The following is a 20,319-nucleotide window of genomic DNA, read 5'->3' on the forward strand; positions in this document are numbered from 1 at the left end:
ACCAGCCCATGTTAGGACACTGTGCCCAGTGACCTGCTGGAGCAGGCAGTGAGGGTTGACTGTGTCCTAAAAATCTACTTCTCATTAGGAAAAACCACTGGATTGGAGCCAAAGCCTTAGTCAAACTCATCAAACCAAAGAAAGAGGGTTCCAGAGAACGCTTGAAGTCAACCACAGACAGCCCTCCCCGGCAGCTGGAATCCCCAGACCCAACCTTACCATCTGCTTCTCAGCCGCTCAGATCTCAGCCCGAGAACCCCGAGTCCACCCCGTCGGGCTCAAGCTGCCCAGAAGAGCGTGACGCCCACAATGGGCCCTTGGGAAAAGGTAGGAGTGCTGACCTGGCTGGCGGAGGTAGGCCTAAGGGACCCTCCCATTGGACGGGGTGGAGGGGGCTGGCATGTAGATGTGTACATGTGTGTGTAGGAGCCTGAAAGGGCTGCGTTAATAGCCAGGAAAATACAAACCCATGTCAGATAAGAAGCATCACTAATCCCATAGACGAGGAGAGGGACTCGAGCCAAAACTGACAACACAAGCACCAAACGCAAGCTCAGTAGCATAGCCTTGGGGGCTTCCTTGTACAGGTGAGAGATTTAGAGTAAGCTGTCTCTGTAGGGAGGTCCCAGGCACATTTCCTGGGTAATGTGCATATATGGGGTCTCAGCAAGTCCACATGTGGTTTCCAGTCTTTTCATAACTTGGAAAGGCAGGCAGATTTTCTTCTCAGCCTGACCTGGCCTTCAGCCCTGCCAGCCAGGGCTTGGCTTATCTTTCCATGAGGGCTGTCATTCTGAGTTTGCCAGAGGTTCTGAAATGGACTTCTAGTTGAATGTGCTTCATGTTGTCAAATCTAAGAGGCTATCAATTATAAACTGCACAGTTACTGTACATACCACTGGCAATCCAATGATGCAGAGCTTTACCACTTAGGACTTTTATCATGCTCTGGTTGACAAGCTCTTCTAAAGGACTTAATTAAGATAGATTTTTGTGTACACTCATAAAAGGAAAATATAAATAAAATATATTGGTCGCGGCAGCGACAATTTTGTCACCATTTCGTCTGGACCCCCCAGTGGTGACTCTTAAGATGCTGTGGAAGCTGCACCCTGATTTCAGTGATGTTAAGATTTGGGGGTGGGAGATGTACATCTTAGAACTGACTAAATGTGGCAGTTACTTCAAACATTGTTCAGTTTCCAAATTTACTTTCAAATATCATTGCTCGGATTATTTATACCAGACCTACAGTATGAATAATTTAAGTTTTTATGAAAGACACCAGGACTTTCTGCAGATTCTCAGGGATGGGGTTGCCGTTACAGCGCTAGGAGCCAGTGGCAGGCCACCCTCTGCTGGGTGGGACGTGCACAGGCCTTTTGGGAGGCCGTGTTCACCACTTCACGTACTGTCGTGTCACTTTCAAATGCACAAAAGCAAGTGCTTTCACACGTTTTTTGGAGACTAACATTTGCACTCCCATTCTTCACAGGAGGTCACATTATGTAAAAGGCTCTTGTTCAGGTCAGTGATGATGAAACATTTGTTTTCATCTAGGCAGGTTCTCTGGTCTCTAGTTTTCATATTGGCTATATAATTGTTTTGACATTCATTGCCTCAACTTGTATTAAAGTTGGCTTAATTAACTCTACCGGAGCAGGTTGCCATTTCCTCCTCCAGGGGATCTTTCCCACCCAGGGATTGAACCCACATCTCCTGCATTGCAGGCAGATTCTTTACCACTGAGCCACCAGGGAAGTCCTTAATTAACCATAATCAGCCCGATTGAGTCAGGAAAACTTTCAAGGGAAAAAATTGCTTGTACCAATCCGTGAGTGAGCAAGTCAGCGATGGTTATTAATAACAGCAGTCATTCATTGAATGCCTTTTGGGGGACCGTCAGCACCTTTTTAATTTACTTTATCTGCCTCATTTAGTCCTAACTGCCCTGTGAGGTAGGCATGATTAATCATCCCCTTTTCAGAGCTGAGAAAGTGAGGCTTAACAAGGTGAAACACTTTCTGCTATAATAAGTGACAGAGCTTAGATTTGAACACAGGCCTGTTACCTCTGGAATCTGAGCGCTTCACCACCAAGTGCACTGCCTGCAGTGAAAGCTGAAAAAACATGCTGCCTAACAGGCGTGTTAGGCATGCCCCCAGTAGAGCTAAGGGCCCCAGAATCACATAGTCAGTCCCTTACCTATGGTGTGAATATTGACCACCAGGTGGTGCTGTGGAGGAAGAAATAATGGAGGTTCTGATTCCAAATTTAGTTCTAAATCAGAAATTGGATATATTGGTTATGTTTCTGTATGACGTGTTCAAAAAGTTAGACCAATTGTCTGCTCTGATAAGCCCTTCTAATTTAAAAGTCATGTATTAGAAGAAAGGGTATGGTAATTCTTGGTGTTGAGGGCTTTGGAGTGTGAAAAAGAGGTATTTTCGTTATTTTTCAACTCATCCTGCCAAAAAAGGTTATTTCAGATGTATAAGAATTATTGGTGAATAATAGTCGGGCAGACTGTTCCATTACAGCAGGCCAGAAAAGTGTTGTTTCCAAGGTCTTTGAACAGGAGTGAGAGTAACACATGAGCCAAACTGTCAGGGAGTCAGTCATTAAAATGGATGAGTAAGAGAAGCTGGGTCCTAAATTAATGAACATTCTTATTTAATAATTTAACACATTGAAATTGAAAATCATCTAAGCCCTTGGCTCCTTGAGCAATATGTAGTTCTCTTCACGTGCTGAGTAAAGTGTTGGCACTAAGATGCTGCTAAATTAATTAAATTGAGGCAGTGCATAAATGATTCACTGAGTCCTGATTCCAGTCTTGTCGTGCTTTTTGTTTCCATCTTTCCTGGACTGGACTGGATTCTGATTTCCCAAGTACATTGAGCTAATTTAGAGTTACGTGTTATTATTCATTTCATTTATTTGTTGTGTTTTTTTTTTCTTTCTTCCTTCCTCTCTCGGGTTATCCTGGGGATAACGATTTAGCAACTCAGCGCAAAAAGAGTCCCTTTTTGAGAAGCAAAAGCAAGGACAAAGACAAGTCTCCAACGGCCCACCCGGCTCTCTCTAAACGCCTGCGGTTCTGGTCTTCCTCTGACATCCCATCCTCTCCTAACGAGCCTCTCCCCTTTTCAGAAATTGGAGACTTCTAATCCTTTTTCTTTACCATGTGTCTTCATCGTGTATCCTCCTTCATTTCTGAAATTCAAACAAATGGAAAAAAAAAAAAAAAACCCAGTACCTAAAGGCCAGATGACCCCTAGCGGACCCCTCCTCCCAACACCAATTCCAGGCCAAACTTTAAAGTAGCCAGCGTGGATTGTGATTTCAAAAGAGAAGATGAGTTGCCACATCCTCTGGACCATTTCTCCAGCACAGCACAGTTGTAGGGGCGCCTCGGGACATCCGTGCACAGGTCCTGGGGCCAGGATGTCCGTGCTGAGTAAGTCCAGTGGCCGTGTGCTGTCCCCCACCCTCGCACCTGCAGGCTTTTGTCAATGCTCAAGAATAAAGCAGAGCTGGTCAGTGTCGCTATGCTTCCTAAAATAAACGGCCTCTGTCAAGTGACTTTTTTTTTTTCTTTTCCTTGAGTCTTATCTAGAAGCAGCTAAATTTAAATCCGCTGCCCTTTTCTCCTCTTTCTTTGTCAGAGCCCCGAATTGATGGCTTTTGCCAAATAAGGTCCGTTTTAGAGGTGTTGGATCTTTTGAAGGATTTACTGTGCTCCATTCAAGCGTTTTGAATAATTGCATCGATGATGCCCAGCCAGAGGCCAGCCCAGAATGAAGCTTTATGACTGTGCTGTCTTTCTCTGAGCATCTCGGGTGCTGAAGTTAAAGCTGCAGTGGGCAGAAAGAGCATCAGCAGGCCAGTCACGCCCAGAGCGGGGGAAAGGCTGGTCGAGAGAGGCCTTTAGCTACTGCAGTTTCTTTCTGTCTTCAATCATTCTTGTCCCATCTTCATGATTTTTTGCCACCTCTGTCCATCACCTGTGTGGTTACTGACATCTTTCCCCTTGAACTGACCCACCGTTTCCACTTAAATTTATCCTCCAAGGATAGATTATTACCTGTACTGTAAATGGAAAGCCAGTACCATTAAAAACAAGGTAACTATATTAAAAAATAAGTCCACATGTATTGAAATGCTGAAGTCGGCGGACGTGGTGCCAACTTCCTGTCTCGCTCACCGCATTGGGAGCCCTGGGCTGCTGTGGTCCCGGCCCCCGTCCTCTGAGCATGCTGCTGGGACGGTGCTGTTTCTCTGCTGTTCGTGCTAACTGTTTGGTCATCTCCACCTCCCCGCCACCCGCTCCTCCTCCTAACTTCACCTGTTGGATGTCTGCCCCATGCATCCCACCAGACTTGAATCTTGCTTCTCATCAAGGTTATCTTTCAGAATCCAAATTCTACCTTGATTTCAAGTCATGATAAGACATAGGCGATTAAAACTTCACCATGAATCCAGATTTGAGTGGCCAAGGGGCTGGCGGGGTCAGGTCTATGGAAGAGGGGAGGGGAGGGGCCTGAGAGCCTTTCAGCGGGCGTGGCTCTGGGTCTGCAGCCTTGGGGTACCTGGAGTGAGACCTCATGGGAGACAGCATTATCTTAATGCTCACAGGAACCCCAGCTGCGTTCATTTTTGTCTCATTTTTGGAGAGCCCATTCCCTTTCTTACTACAAGATAGGTGGAGGGTTGGATGTTTTAAAAATGTTTTTATATAGGATTTTACTTAACTTTGACAAGAGTATATCTTCATGGTAGAAAACTTCGAGATTGCAAAAATGCATAAGACAAAAGGTAAAAATCCTTCTGGTAGTCAGTCTCACCATGCAGACATTAAAGATCTCTTAAATTATTGTTAAGGTGACAGTAAACTTTTCCTGAGATTATATGTGAAGCCAGTTGGCAAGATACACGTCCTGGACCTTCAGGGCCTCAGCCTCAGGCAGCAGTGATCCTGAGCGGATATATACGAGAATCTTTTTTATTTTTATTTTAGATTCAATTTTTACTGGAGAATAGTTGCTTTACAATTTGTTAGTTTCTACTGTGCAGCAAAGCAAATCAGCTGTACGTATACACATATCCCCTCTTTTTTGGATTTTCTTCTGCCAGGATCTTTTTACGTCAGGGATTTGCATGATACACAGTGCTAGGTGGCAGGCGTGCCCTGTAGTTAATATGTTGGACTTCTACCACCATTTTGTCTGTCCTCCTGAGTTTTTCCTTTATTGTCGCCCAGCCAAAATTCCAGGGCTTGCAGTAATGCCCCGTCAGTGGAGCTGGGGTCTCTGATACAGGCCTGTAGCCAGGGCCCTCCTGTTTAAACCACAGCCCGGGGTCGGCGGGTGCCCGGGTGGGGGGCAGCTCAGCTTTTCGTCCCTGTGGTCTGTGTGCCCTGCTGCCTTTGCTTCTAGGCCTCCGTGTGGTCGCCCAGCCTGAGCCCAGGATTCTGCCGCCCTGTCTCTCAATGTCCTTTTCTGCCCCAGGCCCTGGGGACCTAAAGCCAAAGCGAGGGTCCCCGCACCGAGGCAGCCTGGACTGCAAGGATGCCTCCACTGACCCAGCCTTGAAACCCTGGCCCATGGAGCTGGGCCCCCGGCCCTGTTCGACCTCAGCCATCACTACAACCCCTTCCAGCTCCAGCTCCATCTCCCGGCACCCAGGCCGCACCAAAGGTGAGTTGTGGGCCTCTCCAGAAACAAGGGGGCTGAGCGTCTGGGGCTCAGGGTCCTTCCTAAAGACCCCAGGCTCTTGGTGGAAGGAGGGGTCCCGGGCTGAGAGGTAGTGAGCAGGGTGGTTAAGTTGTGGGCAGGCTCTGGCATCACCCAGATAGGAGTTCAGACTTCAGCCCTGCCTGCCAGCTGGGTGGGTGACTGGATTGATAAGGTCACCATTTAGAGGCCTGACCCCAAGCCACTGGAGGGGAAGCCCCGGGACCCACTCCCACCACCACCATGCAGAACTCAGAGGCTCCAAGTAGATCTAGAAGGGAGGTAAGCTAGCATTTGCGCTAAAAGGAGGCATCCTCTCCAGCCCACCTTGGTAGAAGTCTGGAGGTTCATTCTCTGTGGAGGATACACAAGAGGGTCTCTGAACCAGAGGTGGGTTGACAAGAGTGGAAGGGAAGTTTCCCAGCTGAATGTCTCCATCCGATCTTGCCAGGTGAAGCCCAGGGACACCTCTAGAGCCTCTAGTAACAGACCAAAACCAGTGTGAGAGGCAACAGACATAAGATGGAAACTTTACGATGCCCATCATTAACATAGTCAGAGATGAGCAAAGCTGTTGTACCCATGAAACAAGAATAGGGTGCTACCAAAAGAGAGGGGAAAGTATTGGGAAATTTAAGATACGCAGGGAGGAACAGGTAAAGCTTAAAACCAAAAAAGACCTTCGGCTGATAATTTAAAGATAGGAGACATCCAAAGAAACAGCTAAAAGGACTGAAAGTAATTGCCTCTGAGGTGTTAGAAGTTGGAGAACTAGAAGTGGTTGTTATTTTTCACAGTAATAGCACCCCCTCTGCTCTTAAAACCAGGGGCTTGCACAACCTTGGTTTGACAAGCAAAGACAGACAGGGTCCCTGCCCTTGTCCCGGTTGCTTATAAGTAGGAAGCCCCTCGGGGAGAAGGTGAGTGGGATGGGCACAGGAGAGGTGGGCAGCCTCTCCCCACTGCAGGCAGTCACTTACTGTTGGGCGTCAGTGGAGCTGTGCCGTGAGCTCTCTGGGAGAGCCATGCCCTGAGCCCGCGTGGCAAGGGTGTCTGTTGTCCGCAGCCATCAGTACCCCCTGGTTGCTGGAGCTCTGGGGTGCAGAGGCGCTGCCTGGTCCTGGGGAAGAGCTGGGAACACCATCTCCCCTCAGGGTTTTGGGGATCTCTGTGACTCAAGGTCCAGCCCTCTGGGCTGACCCACAGGCTGTCTCAGCCTGGATCCCATCGCTGAACTGGAGCCCAAGCCTGGAATCATCCTGGAATCGTCACTGGCCTGCAGAGCAAGCACAAGGGTCTGTCACCAAAGGCGCCCTCACCCCGCCAACAGCAATTCCTTGGCAGCCTGGCTCTCACATTCTGGGCAGTCACGGCGGATGGCTGTGTAACCATCATCAAAATGGAAACTGCCCTCCCCCACCCCCCGGGACCAGGGTTTCTTTAAGTAAATCTAGTTCCTTTTAGAGTAGAATTTCATAATCAAGATCTGGGCATGGCAGAGTTGTCATTACTTCTGCACCCTTTCAGTAAAGAAATTCTTTCTGCAGTTCTATTTTAATATTACAGGGGTTTTTTTTTCCTTCGATTTCACGTGTGTGTCCTCTTCTTCCACAGACGTCTTCTCTCTTAAAACATTTCCTTATATTTCCTGAAAATATGCAGTGATGGTCAAAAATTTTAATACTGATACTGCTACTAACAAAATCACCAAGTGATGTTTATTTCCTTTGTAATTCTTCTAGTGCTTAGATTAAATCTCATTAAAGATACACAGAGTTTTATATTCAAAATTCACTGGAATTTTTTCTTTTATGGATTATGTTAGTGGTTTGATATACACTAAGGTTTATTTGTTTCTGTCTTCAATTTTAGAATTTTTTCTTTGTTAAATTCTGTTTTTTACTACATAAAACATTTACATAATTTAAAGCTAAATTACATAAAAAGGCATGCTTAGATTTCTAAGCTTCACATCTCTCCCTTTCCCCTCCATTACATTCCAAAATCACCCTGTAGATAACCTTTTTTTTAGTTCCTTATTTATACTTTGTGTTTCTTTTGGCAAAAAAAATTAAAATATTGCATCTTGTTTTTTTGTTTTTTTGTTTTTTTTCGCTTAGACATATGTCATAGAGATCTTTCTCATTCTTTGTATAAGCACACAATAATTAAAATGTTGATATGACGGTATACAACCAATTAGTCCCCAGAGTTGGTTCCTAGAATTAGGATTGCTGGGTCAAAAGACAAATACAAATATACTTCTCCTAAATAAGATTCCATATTTTTTAAAGGTTCTTCAGAAAATTCTGATACTTAACTAGGTTTAATGACCAAGAGCCTACATATCACTAGCCATATTTTACTATTGTAATCAAGGCAGCAAGTTTTAATTAAGTCACTACTTTGAGTTGGGCATTAGGTTGTTTGGTCGCTAAGTCATGTCCGACTCTTTCATGATCCCATGGACATGAGCCCGCCAGGCTTTTCTGTCCTTGGGATTTCCCAGGCAAGTTTACTGGTGTGGGTTGCCAATTTCCTTCTCCAGGGGATCTTCCTGACTCAGGGATCGAACCTGTGTCTTCTGCATTGGCAGGCGGAGTCTTTACCACTGAGCCACCAGGGAAGCCCATTGGGCATTAAGAGAGAACACAAAAAGTAGGATTCTCCCACCTTCAGTGAATTAAAAAAAGGAGTTGTCCTGCTGTCATCTCCTGGGAGACAGAACCTGCAAAGGAAGCCATTAGATCATATCTAACTTAATAAAAAATTTATTGGAGCATAGTTGATTTACAGTGTTGTGTTTGTCAGTTTCTGTGGTACATCAGAATGAATCAATTATACATATATTCACTCTTTTTTAGATTCTTTTCCCAAATCGACCATTACAGAGTATTAAGTAGAGGTCCCTGTGCTATACAGTAGGTCCTTATTAGTTATCTATAGTTATTTATAGTGATGTGAAGATCGTACCTAACTTTGAGTGTATCTCACTACCAGAATTTTGAAAACAGGAGTCAAGGGTGGGTTGGAAACCCTTTTGCCACTTTGGAGGGACCCAGGGTCTACTGCTAGAGAGAAACTCGTAGGTCCAAGGCATAGGGCATTTGAGTCCCTCTCGGGGACAGGGCCATGGATGGCTGGCGTGTGCTTCCGGTCTATTTCTGGAGCTGCCAGGGCGGGCTATCTCCAGGGAGTCGGCCTCTCCTGTCAGGTGCTGGAATCCTTCCTTTGCCCTCCTCCTACGACCCGAAGGCAGGGTGGCCCCCAGACCAGAATTGCCTGCACGGCCTGGCCTTGGAGGTTGGGAAGTGGTCCCCAAAGGCCCTAAATATTCAGCTCCTTTTGCTGTGTTGTCCTTAGGCCAGATCACTGCTGTAGCCTTCAAGCCCCAGTCACTGCACAGGCAGAAAGGGGATTTAAAGTTAAATAGAATAGGAGTCAGGAGTGTGAGAGTTATACCAGCAGGAGGCACAGAAGAGGTGTGGTCCACGCTCCCCTCCCTCGCCGCGCCCCCCCCCCCGCCCCCCGAGAGCCGGGGGCTGCCCCAACACAGATGCCAGGCGAGGTTCAGAGGTGGCCGTCTGGCAGACAGCCCGAGTTTCCCCATGGATGTTCCAGAACCCCTGACTCATTGTCCTGTTTTCACCACAGGCTATAATTCTGAAGACAGCCTCTGCGAGCCGTCCTTGGAGCTCGAGTTCCTTCACCCCAGGCAGTACGGTGAGTGGTCGGTGCTACACGCCCTTCCACCTGGATTCTCAGTCTTGTTCTTAGCAATAGTGCCTTTTCCTCAAGCTAAGTCCTATACGGAAGTCCGATACACAAAACAGGTGAAAATGGAGTTGTTGTATGAAGTGGGGATGGGTCCACAGTTCATCTAAGCTCCTTCCTTCCCCTCCCCAGGGGCCTGAGCATCTGACTTCTGCTTACATACCTCCAATGATGAGGAACTCACTACTTATCAAGCATCCCTCTTCTGGAGACTTTAATTTCCCTCGCCTTAAAACACCCCTCATGTTTGCCAGGATGTTCCAGTGACCTACCCAGGGAGCATTGACTTCAGGAAGATCTCTCGCTGCCCTCACTTGCAGAATGGCTCCAAGTTACATTTAGTCTCAGAAACTGTTAAAAGTACTTGCCATTTGAGTTAGGCATATTGTTAGGCATTACTGCAGAAGGGAAACCAAAATTATACTAACTTTCTCAAAAAATTAAAAGTGGCTTTGGGTTTTTTTGTTGTTTTTTTTTTTAATTTTGCAAAACAGAAGTCATAGGAAGGTTGGAAGATAATTCTTAAAAAAAAAAAAACTCAGTTTGCATTTATTTCAGTTTACTTCTGATCAACAGTGTGTGGGAACTAGCTAGCATCTCTTAAAAATTTTATGATACGGATAGAGACATTTCCAGTTACAGGCTCTGTGGTGACATAGGTTGACACAGGAGCCCTTATATCTGTGCACTGACACAGACATATTGTGGGCAACACAATAGGAAGGATCTCCTGCAACGTTTGGTAAACTGGAGTAGCTTGGTTTATGCCTGTCAGCTGACCAGAAGGGTTTTCTTCCTAAGTATTTGATTCCTTGAGCTTCTCTAATCAGGAGAAAGAAGGGGAAGGGGGTTTCGATGCAACACTTAGATAAAAGTGCTTTTGGGTCCTGTTGATTTGTATCATGGTTTTCTTTTAATGAAACTTAATTTCCTTTCTAAAGAGGGATGTGCATTTTTAAATTTCAAAAAATTCCCTTCTCAACAAGAGGACTTATTTTGCTTTTATACCATGCACAAAATCCGTGTATTTTTTGGCTCATCCCCAAACCCCGTTTGCTAGTAAGTGTTTTCCAGATGCATGCTATTTGCAGCAAACACATCAGCACTTGGGAACTAGGTGCCCTAAAGACCCAGAAGAACAAGAGCAAACTTGCAGGCGGTGGGGGGAGGTGGCTTGTAAGCAGCGTGTCTCCAGTTCTCAGCGTGCTCAACACCAGCTGTGTGCTGGGAGGATGCAGAGATGACAGAAACACAGGGCCTGTCCCCCGGGGGTTCGTGGTCCAGCAGGACGAACAGTGATACAGGGCAGGCTGATAAGAGTGATGGTGCCCAGTGAAACCGGCAGAGGAGACCCAGAGGGGTGGCCTACAGGCCTTGAAGGGACAGCCTGCCCTTGGCAGGGCGGGGGGGCACCCTCCCTGGTCCTGGCACTCAGGCTCTGATCCAAGAGCCACCGCAGACACGCTCGGCGCAGACAGCATCCCTCAGGCCTGGTTCCCTCCAGCACTTGTCACCAGAAAGGTCACTTGTTCCCTCTGGGGCAGATGTGCATTTGAGACAGACGAGCTGAAGGACAGCAGACAGCTGGGAAAAGCGAGTGCTCCCTGTCCTGCTGAGGGTCCCAGCTCCTCCTCCTGGAATCAGGGAACTGAAGTTGCACACAGGTACACACATGTGCACATACCACCATTTCCTGGCTCCCGCCCTCACCAAGGTGCACTGTCATCTAGGCGGGAGATTTCACATGTGTTCCAAGAAGCTCTGAGCAGGAATAGGGGTGGGAACCTGTACCCAACCCTTGGCTGATCTGGAGCAGCCCTTTTTTCATCTGCTTTTTCAGTTCTGCATGAGAGTTTCTTCTTTAACAAAATTGTTTTAAGCCACAGCCCTAGACCTCACTTTAAAAAAAACAAAAACTGCACACTGTCATTTCTGGGCGACCATACCTGGCCCTCGGGGAAGTTAGCCATCATGGGAGAACATGGGGTGTTCCGAGGCCCATCCTTCCGGGGCATGTTCAGCTCCACTTTGGCAGAGTGACTTTGTTTCATAATTTTTCTCAGATTAGATGGTTTGCTCCAGGCTAGACCTGGTCACGGGCCTTTTGATTGAATGTTGGCATTTCCTTTCAGCATCCCGGCCGGGGAGCTTGGAGAGCAGTAGAAATGCGTCCAGCGACAGCTCACCTCTTAACCTGAAAGGTGAGCCGGCCCTCCTCCTGGGCGCTCTGCAGTGTCTGTGGGTCTTTGTGTTTATATCATATTTGTAATTTTTAACATACTGTTCCCCAAGGTCTTCCATACGTTCGGCATTCATTGCATTCCAAGGCCACATCATGTGGTTTCAAGTGCAGGCCAGGAGTTTAAATGGATTTTAGTTCAAATCCCTTCACCCCCACTGACAGAGTCTGGGTACCTAGGCGAGTCACCTACCCTCTGAATCCAAGTTACTTCATCTTTAGAAGGGGGATCATGACACTAATTCCATTCCACTGTGGTCAGAGAACAGAGTGGCTTTGATTCTCAGGGGTTTTTTAAGTTGATTTTATAGTGCGAAATATAGTCTGTCTTAATGAATGTTTCTTGTACGTCTGAAAAGAATGTGTTTGTTGTCCCAGGACCATAAACTCTTACACAGATTTTTTTCACTTCTTAGTGTCCATGTGACCATCTGGCATATAGCAAGTGCTCAGTAAAGCTTTTAAATATATGAATGGATGAGAGCTAATGAGTGTGGTGAAAGAAAGTGGAAGTCACTCAGTCATGTCCAGCTCTTTGCGACCCCATGGACTATTCAGTCCATGACATTCTCCTGGCCAGAATGCTGGAGTGGGTAGCTGTTCCCTTCTTCAAGGGATCTTCCTAACCCAGGCATTGAACCCTGGTCTCCTGCATGGCAGGTGGATTCTTTACCAGCTGAGCCACCCAGGACCTTAGCACTACTAACAGTATGAACTTTAGCAGAAACTTTCCATGTTTATCTCAAATTATTTTGTTCCGAATTCTAAGCATCCCAGAGTGTTCTTCACGTGGAGAACCCCAGCCTGGGAGAAGTGTGCCCTGGGTTCTCGGGCAGGGTCCTCTTCTAGGTGAGCGGCAGGCAGCATGGAGCCCACTGGAGGCAGAGAGGGACTGATGTACGCTCTGTCACCTGCCCTGACCCCAGGTTCCTCCGACCAGCTCCACGGCAGGTCCGAGAGCTTCAGCAGCGAAGACCTGATCCCCAGCAGGGACACGGCCACTCTGCCACGGGATGCCAGCACCCCGGGGCGCCCCCCCCTCAGCCGCCATGAGTACCCCCCACCGCGGAACGGGCCTCTCCCCCAGGAGGGCGTCCAGAAGAGGAGCGCAGCCCAGCCCCACGGCGGGGTGCGGCCCTGCTCCACCTCCCCGAGCAGCGAGATGGTCACCCTGGAGGAGTTCCTGGAGGAGAGCAATCGGGACTCCCCGTCCCCCGTGAGTGGCCCTGGGGCTCAAAGGGACACAGTGGGTCCATCATCCCTTGCACACTCCCTGGATTGGGATAGCAGGCAGAAACTGTGGTGGCAGAGATACAGGGATGGCGCGGGGGGCAGCCTAGGTGTGGGGCTCCTTAGACGGGGAGGAAGCCCACAAGCCTACAGATCCCCGGGGCTGGCAGCCAGCCCCAGACCTCAGAGGCTGTTTGCTCCATCTGTGGAGTGAGTGGGCAGAGCCTGGTGCCAGCATGGAGGGCAGGGATGGTGTGTGCCCACCACTACAAGCTTCTTGAGAGATGTGCCCAGCACCCACTCTGGGGTTAGCATCTCATCAGGTTTTGAGGCAGAGCTCTGCATGCCCACTTCCCCTGAGCCCTCACCAGCGGAGATCAGTTTCTTCTATAAAGAGCCAGAGAGTAAATATTTTAGGCTTCCCAGGCAGGACAGTCTCTGTTGCAGCCACTCAACGCTGCCATTTTAGTAGGAAAGCAGCTCTAGACCATCTGTCAATGAGTCGGCATGGCTGTGTTCCAATAAAACTTGACTTATGGACATAGACGTTTGAATTTCATGCAGTTGTCTCATGTCCCAAAAGATTGTTCTTTTAAAAAAAAGTTTTTTGCAATCATTTGAAAGTGTAAAAACTATGCTTAGTTCACAGGCCATACAAAAAAGGGCAGCACACTGGACCTGGCCCACAGCTCTGGGTTGCTAGCCTCTGTTCTACAGATCTAACCTGTATTAGGTGTTAGATCTGTATCTAACCTGCAGACACCCCCTGTATTCCCTCCCATGTCACCTTTCCAGTGTCTCCATTTAGCTTTTCTGAAGCTGAGCATCTGTTTTTTTCACATGTGTGTATGTGCGTAATTAGTTGTGTCTGACTCTTTGAGACCCTATGGACTGTAGCCTGCCAGGCTCCTCTGTCCATGGGATTTTCCCAGCAAGAATACTGGAGTGGGTTGCCTTTTTTTTTTTACATATGCTGTCTAAATTCAGTCCCATGAGCTATTGGGTTATTGAACTTATTGGCTTATATACTGTCTTGTTGTTTAGTCACTAAGTCATATCTAACTCTTTGCAACCCATGAACTGCAGCACACCAGGCTTCCTTGTCCTTTACTATCTCCCAGAATTTGCTCAAACTCATGTCCATTGAGTCAATGATGCCATGCAACCATCTCATCCTCTGTCGCCTCCTCCTCTTGCCCTCAATGTTTCCCAGCGTCATGGTCTTTTCCATAATTGAAGTCTTTTAAGGTTTAATGCTTTAGTGATTGCATCTTATTCCCTTCAGTGAATACAGTTGAGCTTTCTGTAGCCACATGGTAAACTCTGTGACCCACATTAATCCGTCACATTGACACAGAGAACACAAAATATTTGTCTTGAAGATATGTATTGAGCAGCTACTGTGTCTTAGGCAGTATGTATGGTGCCTGCTCTCAAAAAACAAAGCAAATGGGCCAATTTTTATTGCATACTTGCTAGATGCTTGGTCTTGTGGTTGGTGCCAAAGAATTATAAAACATGGCCCCTCCCCTGTCTTCATTTATTTGTCTGTCAAACACTTACTGTGGGCTAGAAACTAGGGAAACCAAGCTGAGAAGGACCAAAACCTTGCCCTCCAGAAGTTTATAGTCTGACGCAGTGGCTGTTAAACTCTAGCGTTCATCAGACTCGCCTGGCAGGACACAGGCTGGACCCCAGGGATTCTGAGATTTTTGCATCTCTGCCGAGTTCCCAGATGGTGCTCTCACTGTCACTGGGGGTCCAGGCATCACAGGCTGAGGAGCACTGACCTGATGGAACAAACGAGAAAAGTCCAGAAATCGAGGGTGCCTGCCGTTGGATGTCTCTTCTCCTCAATCCATTTCTGATTGTGTGCCTGTCCCAGTGGGTGTCCTATTCCTGGGCAGATCTCAGGGGTCAGGTCCCCTTGCTCACAAGGGGCACAGCCCCTCCGCACTCAGCTTAGACCTATCCAGACACTGTCGCTGAGGCTGCTGTCAGCACATGTCGCTTTTCAGCCTGAATGAGGCCAAAGCTGTCTCACTGCAGCAGTTTCTGTTGGAAGCTGATGCTCAGCCTCTGAGAGCCACCTCCTTCTCCCTCCATCGGCCCAGGTGCTCACCCCACGAGCCCCACCTGACACTTCTATCTTCCCCTGATCAGGCCTAGAGAAGCCACCCATGCCTCCACTCCCCGAGTGCTGGTGATGCTGGGAGAGCAGGGTCACACAATGGGCTCCCTGGGTGGCCTCCTGAAAGTGGGGATGAAGAGGCTAATTAGAAACGTGCAGAAAGGGGCCAGGAGGTAGAGCAGACAGCTCCAGAGTCAAACAGCCGTAGGTTCTAATCCTCAGTCTCCATTCTTCAGATGCCTAATCTCTGTGACCTCAGTTTTCTTACATATTTGTTGTTTAGTCACAAAGTCGTGTCCAACTCTTTGCCTCCCCATAGACTATAGCCTGCCAGGCTCCTCCATCCATGGGGTTTCCCAGGCAAGAATACTGGAGTGGATTGCCATTTCCTACTCCAGGGCATCTTCCCGACCCAGGGATCAAACCTACGTCTCCTGCATTGGCAGGCAGATTCTTTACCACTTACTGAGCCACCTAAGAAGTCCTTTCTTACATATTAAGTGATGTTTTAATACAACCTTAAACAACTCTTGCACAAGGTTGCTTTCAAATTTAAACTGAGTTTTTTGGATTACATCCCTGGTTCCCAGCACGGTGCCTGACATGTGGGAAGTACTTGATAAATAAATGGTTCTTGTCCATATTGATGACCCAGGGTCTTACTGCACGCACACACACCCAAGAGTAAGGCTTCAAGCTAACATGAAACAGCAGAGTGTACCTCTGTCAAGTTGAGCATCCACATGGTTTCAGGGGCCAGGAGTTGTTGTCAGGTGGTTCCTGAGCTGCTGACCCATCCTGCAGGCTGACTCCCTCCCTCCCAGCAGGCTGGGGTCTGATTGCAGCAGCTCTCGGCCCTGACCTTTCCCCTGCTCCATCCCCAGCCTCAGGAGAAACATCTATCTGGGATCCTCTAGGCTGGGAGGTGCTGGCAAAAGGCTGAAGTTGACCTGAACAGGCCCACCGAGCTTGTTGGCTCCAGGGGCTCCGCCTGCCCCCAGGATGGTGACAAAGGACATTGGTTCCCTGGCCAGGGGAAGCCCAGGTGGTGACTGTCTGGCACGGGGGATATTCTGGAGGGCTAGGCTGCCTCTGCCTTCTCCTGGACCTCTGGTTCTCTCTGCCCTCCTCTGCCCCTTGTGCCTGCCTCTCCCTTTCCTCCCATCAGGAGAAAGATCTGAGAGGCAGTGAGCAGTGTGGTTGGTTCTGGCTTCTGCGGAGCTGGCCTTGTTTCTCTTCCTCTCTGTGGCCCACTGGAAGGCGCTTGCAGCGTGTCTGAGCCTGGTGGGCTGACGAAGAAGGTCCAGTCCTGTCCATCAGCTTTCTGCTGCCTAGTGGAAAAGGAGACCCAAGTCGAAACGGTTGTCCTGATCCTTTCATAAAATGGATGAGCTTGGTGGGTTTCCTCTCTGGGTCTTTCTTGCCTGTGACGTTAGGACTGAGTGATGCCTGGGTCTGCTCCCTAAGGATCCTTGTTTTGCCTCGACCCCCACCCCCCACCCAACCGGGGCAGTGTGTGCAGTGGGGACATTAGGCCTTCAACAGGCCAAGCAAGAAACTTCAGTCCCGGCCGTGTGGGCAACACAGGGGACATCCTGGGTGGGAGGAGGGAACTCCAAGGACCACCCCCCACACCCCACCCCCAGACTCATTCAGTTCTTCTCTTTCCTGTAGGACGCTCCCAGTTGCCGGGATGACCTGCTGAGTGATTACTTCAGAAAGGCCGGTGATCTCCCGTCCATTGGAGGCCAGCCAGGCCCACCGCCCAGGAAAGAAGGGGCCAAGATGCCCACCAGCTTTGTGGCCCCCACCATCAAGATGCCCGTCTCCACCTCTGAGGGAAAGCCGCTGAAGCCTGGGCAGTATGTAAAGCCGAACTTCAGAGCCGCTGAGGCCGAGGCCACGCCCAGTGTCCCCCAGAGGCAGGCCCAGCCACCCCAGAGCCTGTCCCTGGGCAGAGCCCGGCAGGCCACGATGCCCCCCGCTTCCCACACGCCTGCCGGCCGGAGCGCATCCCTAAACCGGGCCTTTAGTCTGGCCTCCGCTGACCTCCTCCGGGCCAGCGGGCCGGAGGCCTGCAAACAGGAGCTGGCGGGTCCCGAGGCCTCGGGGGGCAGAGACCCAGGCAGCCACAACCTGCAGAGCTCCACTGCCCCCGGCTCCCACGGCCTGGCCCGTGAGCGGACCCCGCTTGTGGGAAAGGCTGGCGGCTCCTGTCAGGGCCCCGGCCCCCGAAGCCGGCCACTGGACCTGAGGCGCTTCTCACTGGCTCCCCCAAAGGAGGAGAGGCTGGCCCCCCTGCAGCAATCCGCCACTTCCCCAGCCATCGCCACTGGAGGCGGTGGCGGCAGCGGTTCGCAGCTCCAGCACTTCTCACCCACTGCAGCCCAGGCAGCCAGGACTAAGCCCCAAGCCCCCCTGCACCCGGGGGAGGTGGCCACCATCCCCCCCGTCCGAGGAGGGCTCAGCCCCTCGGAAGGGGATGGGGTCCCGGGGCAGGGTCACAGCGAGGGCCTCCCTGCTAAGGGCCCGGGCAGGTCTCCGGACCTGGCTCCCCAGGGCAGCCGGGCCCCTGAGGACTTTGGGCGTGGGAGCAGCTCCAAGAGCACGCCGGCGTCCCCCGAGCCGGGAGGGGACCAGCAGACGGTGTGGTACGAGTACGGCTGCGTGTGACCTGGCTCCTGGACTGCACCTGCTGATCACCACGGCCTTTTCCCTGTCTGCCTGCGGCGCCAGGAAAGGGTTTGAGGAGGAGGAGAGGGTTCCCGTGCGTGTCTTCTGTTCTGTTGCTAAAAATGCTGTGCCAAGGCCTGAGAGGGTTGCACCCCGTTGGTGTGCAACCCATCTTCTGTATCTGTAGCCTCCAGCAACCTGGTATCTTTTGAACAAATCCACTTTGGCATGGGGACACTCAGAACGCAGTGACGAGGCAGCCCCCGAAGCAGACACTATTTGAGCGCGCCCCTGTAGAACACTTTTGTTTGCAACTTGCTGACCTCCACTGAAGCATGTGTGTATGTGGGCGTGTGCACACACGTACACACATTCCCAGGGCTGAGCCCTGGTGGGTCTGGAAACTCTATTTCCCAAAGCTGTTTGATCCCAGGAGAAGCCCCCACTGGCCAAACTACAAAAATCTGGAGGCCGTGGGTGGACCCCAGAGGCAGGCTCGCTGTCATGCCGTTGTGGGGTCCTGAGTGCTTCTCTTCACCCCAGAGCCAAAGCAGCTCTCCGGGTAGGTGGGGGTGGCCTCAGACATTTGCCTCCCCCCGCTGGAGCCAGCTCCTGGGCTCTGCAGGTTGGGCTCCCGGGCCATATAGCCACCTGCCTTCCCTGCTCACTTTTCTACAAACACTGGATCTGCTGGTCCGGGGGAGGGGCAGGAAGAAACCCCCGCCCCAGCCCCCCACCCAGCAAGTGTATATAGTGTAAAGAGGGGAGGCGTGTGCAGCAGTGAGGTGCACCTCGATTTATACCGTGGCTGCAGCACCCCGACCTCCCCGTCTCAGGTGAGATGTTGATTCATTATTTCTGAGTAAACTTCTCATGGTAGAAACCAAATTTCCTTTAATATATTACTATGTATGTACACACCCATGTGAAATGTATGTACTTTGAGGGGAATCTATTTATGTTCCGTTGGGAGTCATTCTTTCCTATTAGGAATCTCACCTGCTGCTTCGTCTCTTTGGTCAGATTCCTGGCACGTTTTATTTCCTGTTGTTTAGTAAAGGTGCTTTTTCTGGGATGTACTAAACCTGGTGATTTTTTACTTTTTCCCTTTAGATTCGATATACTGAGAAAGAAATGGGAAGTTACGATCGCTTTTCAGAGTGCTTTGGGTTGTTTATTAAAAAGCCATTCATTCTGGAACCCAGGACAGGATTGTAATAAAAGGACATGGACCAGTACTGAGTCCTAGTTTTCCTCACCATTCATCATGGCATCATTGACCAGGCGCTGGGAGCTCAGGGTCCCTGCCTTAGCACTGGCCACTGGAATCCACTGGCCACTAGGTCAGAGAATGTGGAAAGCAAGGTTTTTCTCTTTACAGCAGCTTTTTTTTTTCCCCCAGACTTGAATTTTATTTTAACTTAGTGTAAATTGAATCCTATTTCGATTTGGGATTTGTGTCTAGCAGGAGCTCAGCTTAAAATGGTCCTTTGGATGTCCCCAAGGCTACCAAACTAGAAAGTACCAGACCTGCAATTTAGACCTTGGAAGCCTCAGATCAGATGCTTAAATCAGATGGATGGATATGGGGGGGTGGGGTCCGGGGAGAGGGTTGGTAGACGTCAGAAGGAAGGAAGGTGTATAAATATCCATACATCAAACTTTTTTTTCCAGTCGATTTCTGTCCAGCTGCTGCCTCAGTGTCTCCTTTCCTTTTTCACCAGACTTCTTTAAGAGGATCTCCTCTCAGGACTTCCCCAGGGGTCCAGTAGTTAAGACTCCAAGCGTCCAGTGCAGGGGGCGCAGGTTCGATCCCTGTTCAGGGAAGTAAGAACCCACATGCCTCTTGGTGTGGCCAAAAAATAAAATCAGACAAAGGGTCTCCTCTTGTCTCTTTGCCCATTCTTTCCCCAGCCTCTGTGATCTGTGCATCTGACCACTCTGCAGAGCTACCTCTAGCATATGAACAGTGGCCACCTTGCAGGCTTCGTGCCATGTAGCCTGGCCAGTCACCCTTTGGAATCCTCTCTCTGTCTCCCAATTCTCCCCACTGTGGTATGGCTTTTCGGCACTGACTCGCTAACCCCTCATTCATTCACTTATTCCTTCCACAGAGGTTCACTGGAAGCTTCCTGTGTCCCAAGTCCTAGGCTCCGCCTTCCAGACCTCTTCCCCCTTGATCCTCTTCAGCGCTGGCCCCCTGCCCCACTCCCAAGTGCTCACTGCCCCTCAGAGCCCCCGCCTGGACACCAGGCTTCCTCAGCTCCTCCCCCCGGCTCCTCCAGCGACACCAAGCCCTCTGTGATGTGGGCCTGACCGCTCATCTCTTCACATCCCATGTTTCACGGATCACATCCTGCACCTGAGAGCGCCTGTGGACTCGTGTCCTCATCTTAGCCAGCTATTCTCACCCTAGGTCACACACACACACCCCTGACCCTGGGTGTTGGCGGGAGCCTGCCAACTCGTCTGCCAGCCTCAGACAGCTCAGCCCTCATAGCACCTCAGGACATTCACCCCAGGTGACCGCCACACCT

The 20,319-nt window shown here is 49.8% G+C and overlaps 1 protein-coding gene across 4 annotated transcripts in view; it reads left to right on the forward strand.

Annotated features, from left to right (window-relative positions):
- Window positions 1–19,020, forward strand: part of CCDC88C (coiled-coil domain containing 88C) — a 142,047-nt gene extending 123,027 nt beyond the window's left edge. Inside the window, exons 25-30 of one of the 4 annotated variants that reach the window (XM_043489549.1) lie at window positions 89–327; window positions 5,511–5,699; window positions 9,390–9,458; window positions 11,642–11,710; window positions 12,675–12,964; window positions 16,784–19,020. In XM_043489549.1, the coding sequence (XP_043345484.1) occupies window positions 89–327; window positions 5,511–5,699; window positions 9,390–9,458; window positions 11,642–11,710; window positions 12,675–12,964; window positions 16,784–17,782 (1,855 nt within the window). In that variant the 3' untranslated portion in view covers window positions 17,783–19,020. Of the gene's footprint in view, window positions 1–88; window positions 328–3,003; window positions 3,347–5,510; window positions 5,700–9,389; window positions 9,459–9,641; window positions 11,597–11,641; window positions 11,711–12,674; window positions 12,965–16,783 lie in introns of those variants that run through there. The other 3 variants (XM_043489550.1, XM_043489552.1, XM_043489553.1) reach the window with 3 other exon arrangements.
- Window positions 19,021–20,319: the final 1,299 nt, after the last annotated feature.

This window comes from Cervus canadensis, chromosome 17, assembly GCF_019320065.1.
Source record: "Cervus canadensis isolate Bull #8, Minnesota chromosome 17, ASM1932006v1, whole genome shotgun sequence".
Taxonomy (NCBI): domain Eukaryota; kingdom Metazoa; phylum Chordata; class Mammalia; order Artiodactyla; family Cervidae; genus Cervus; species Cervus canadensis.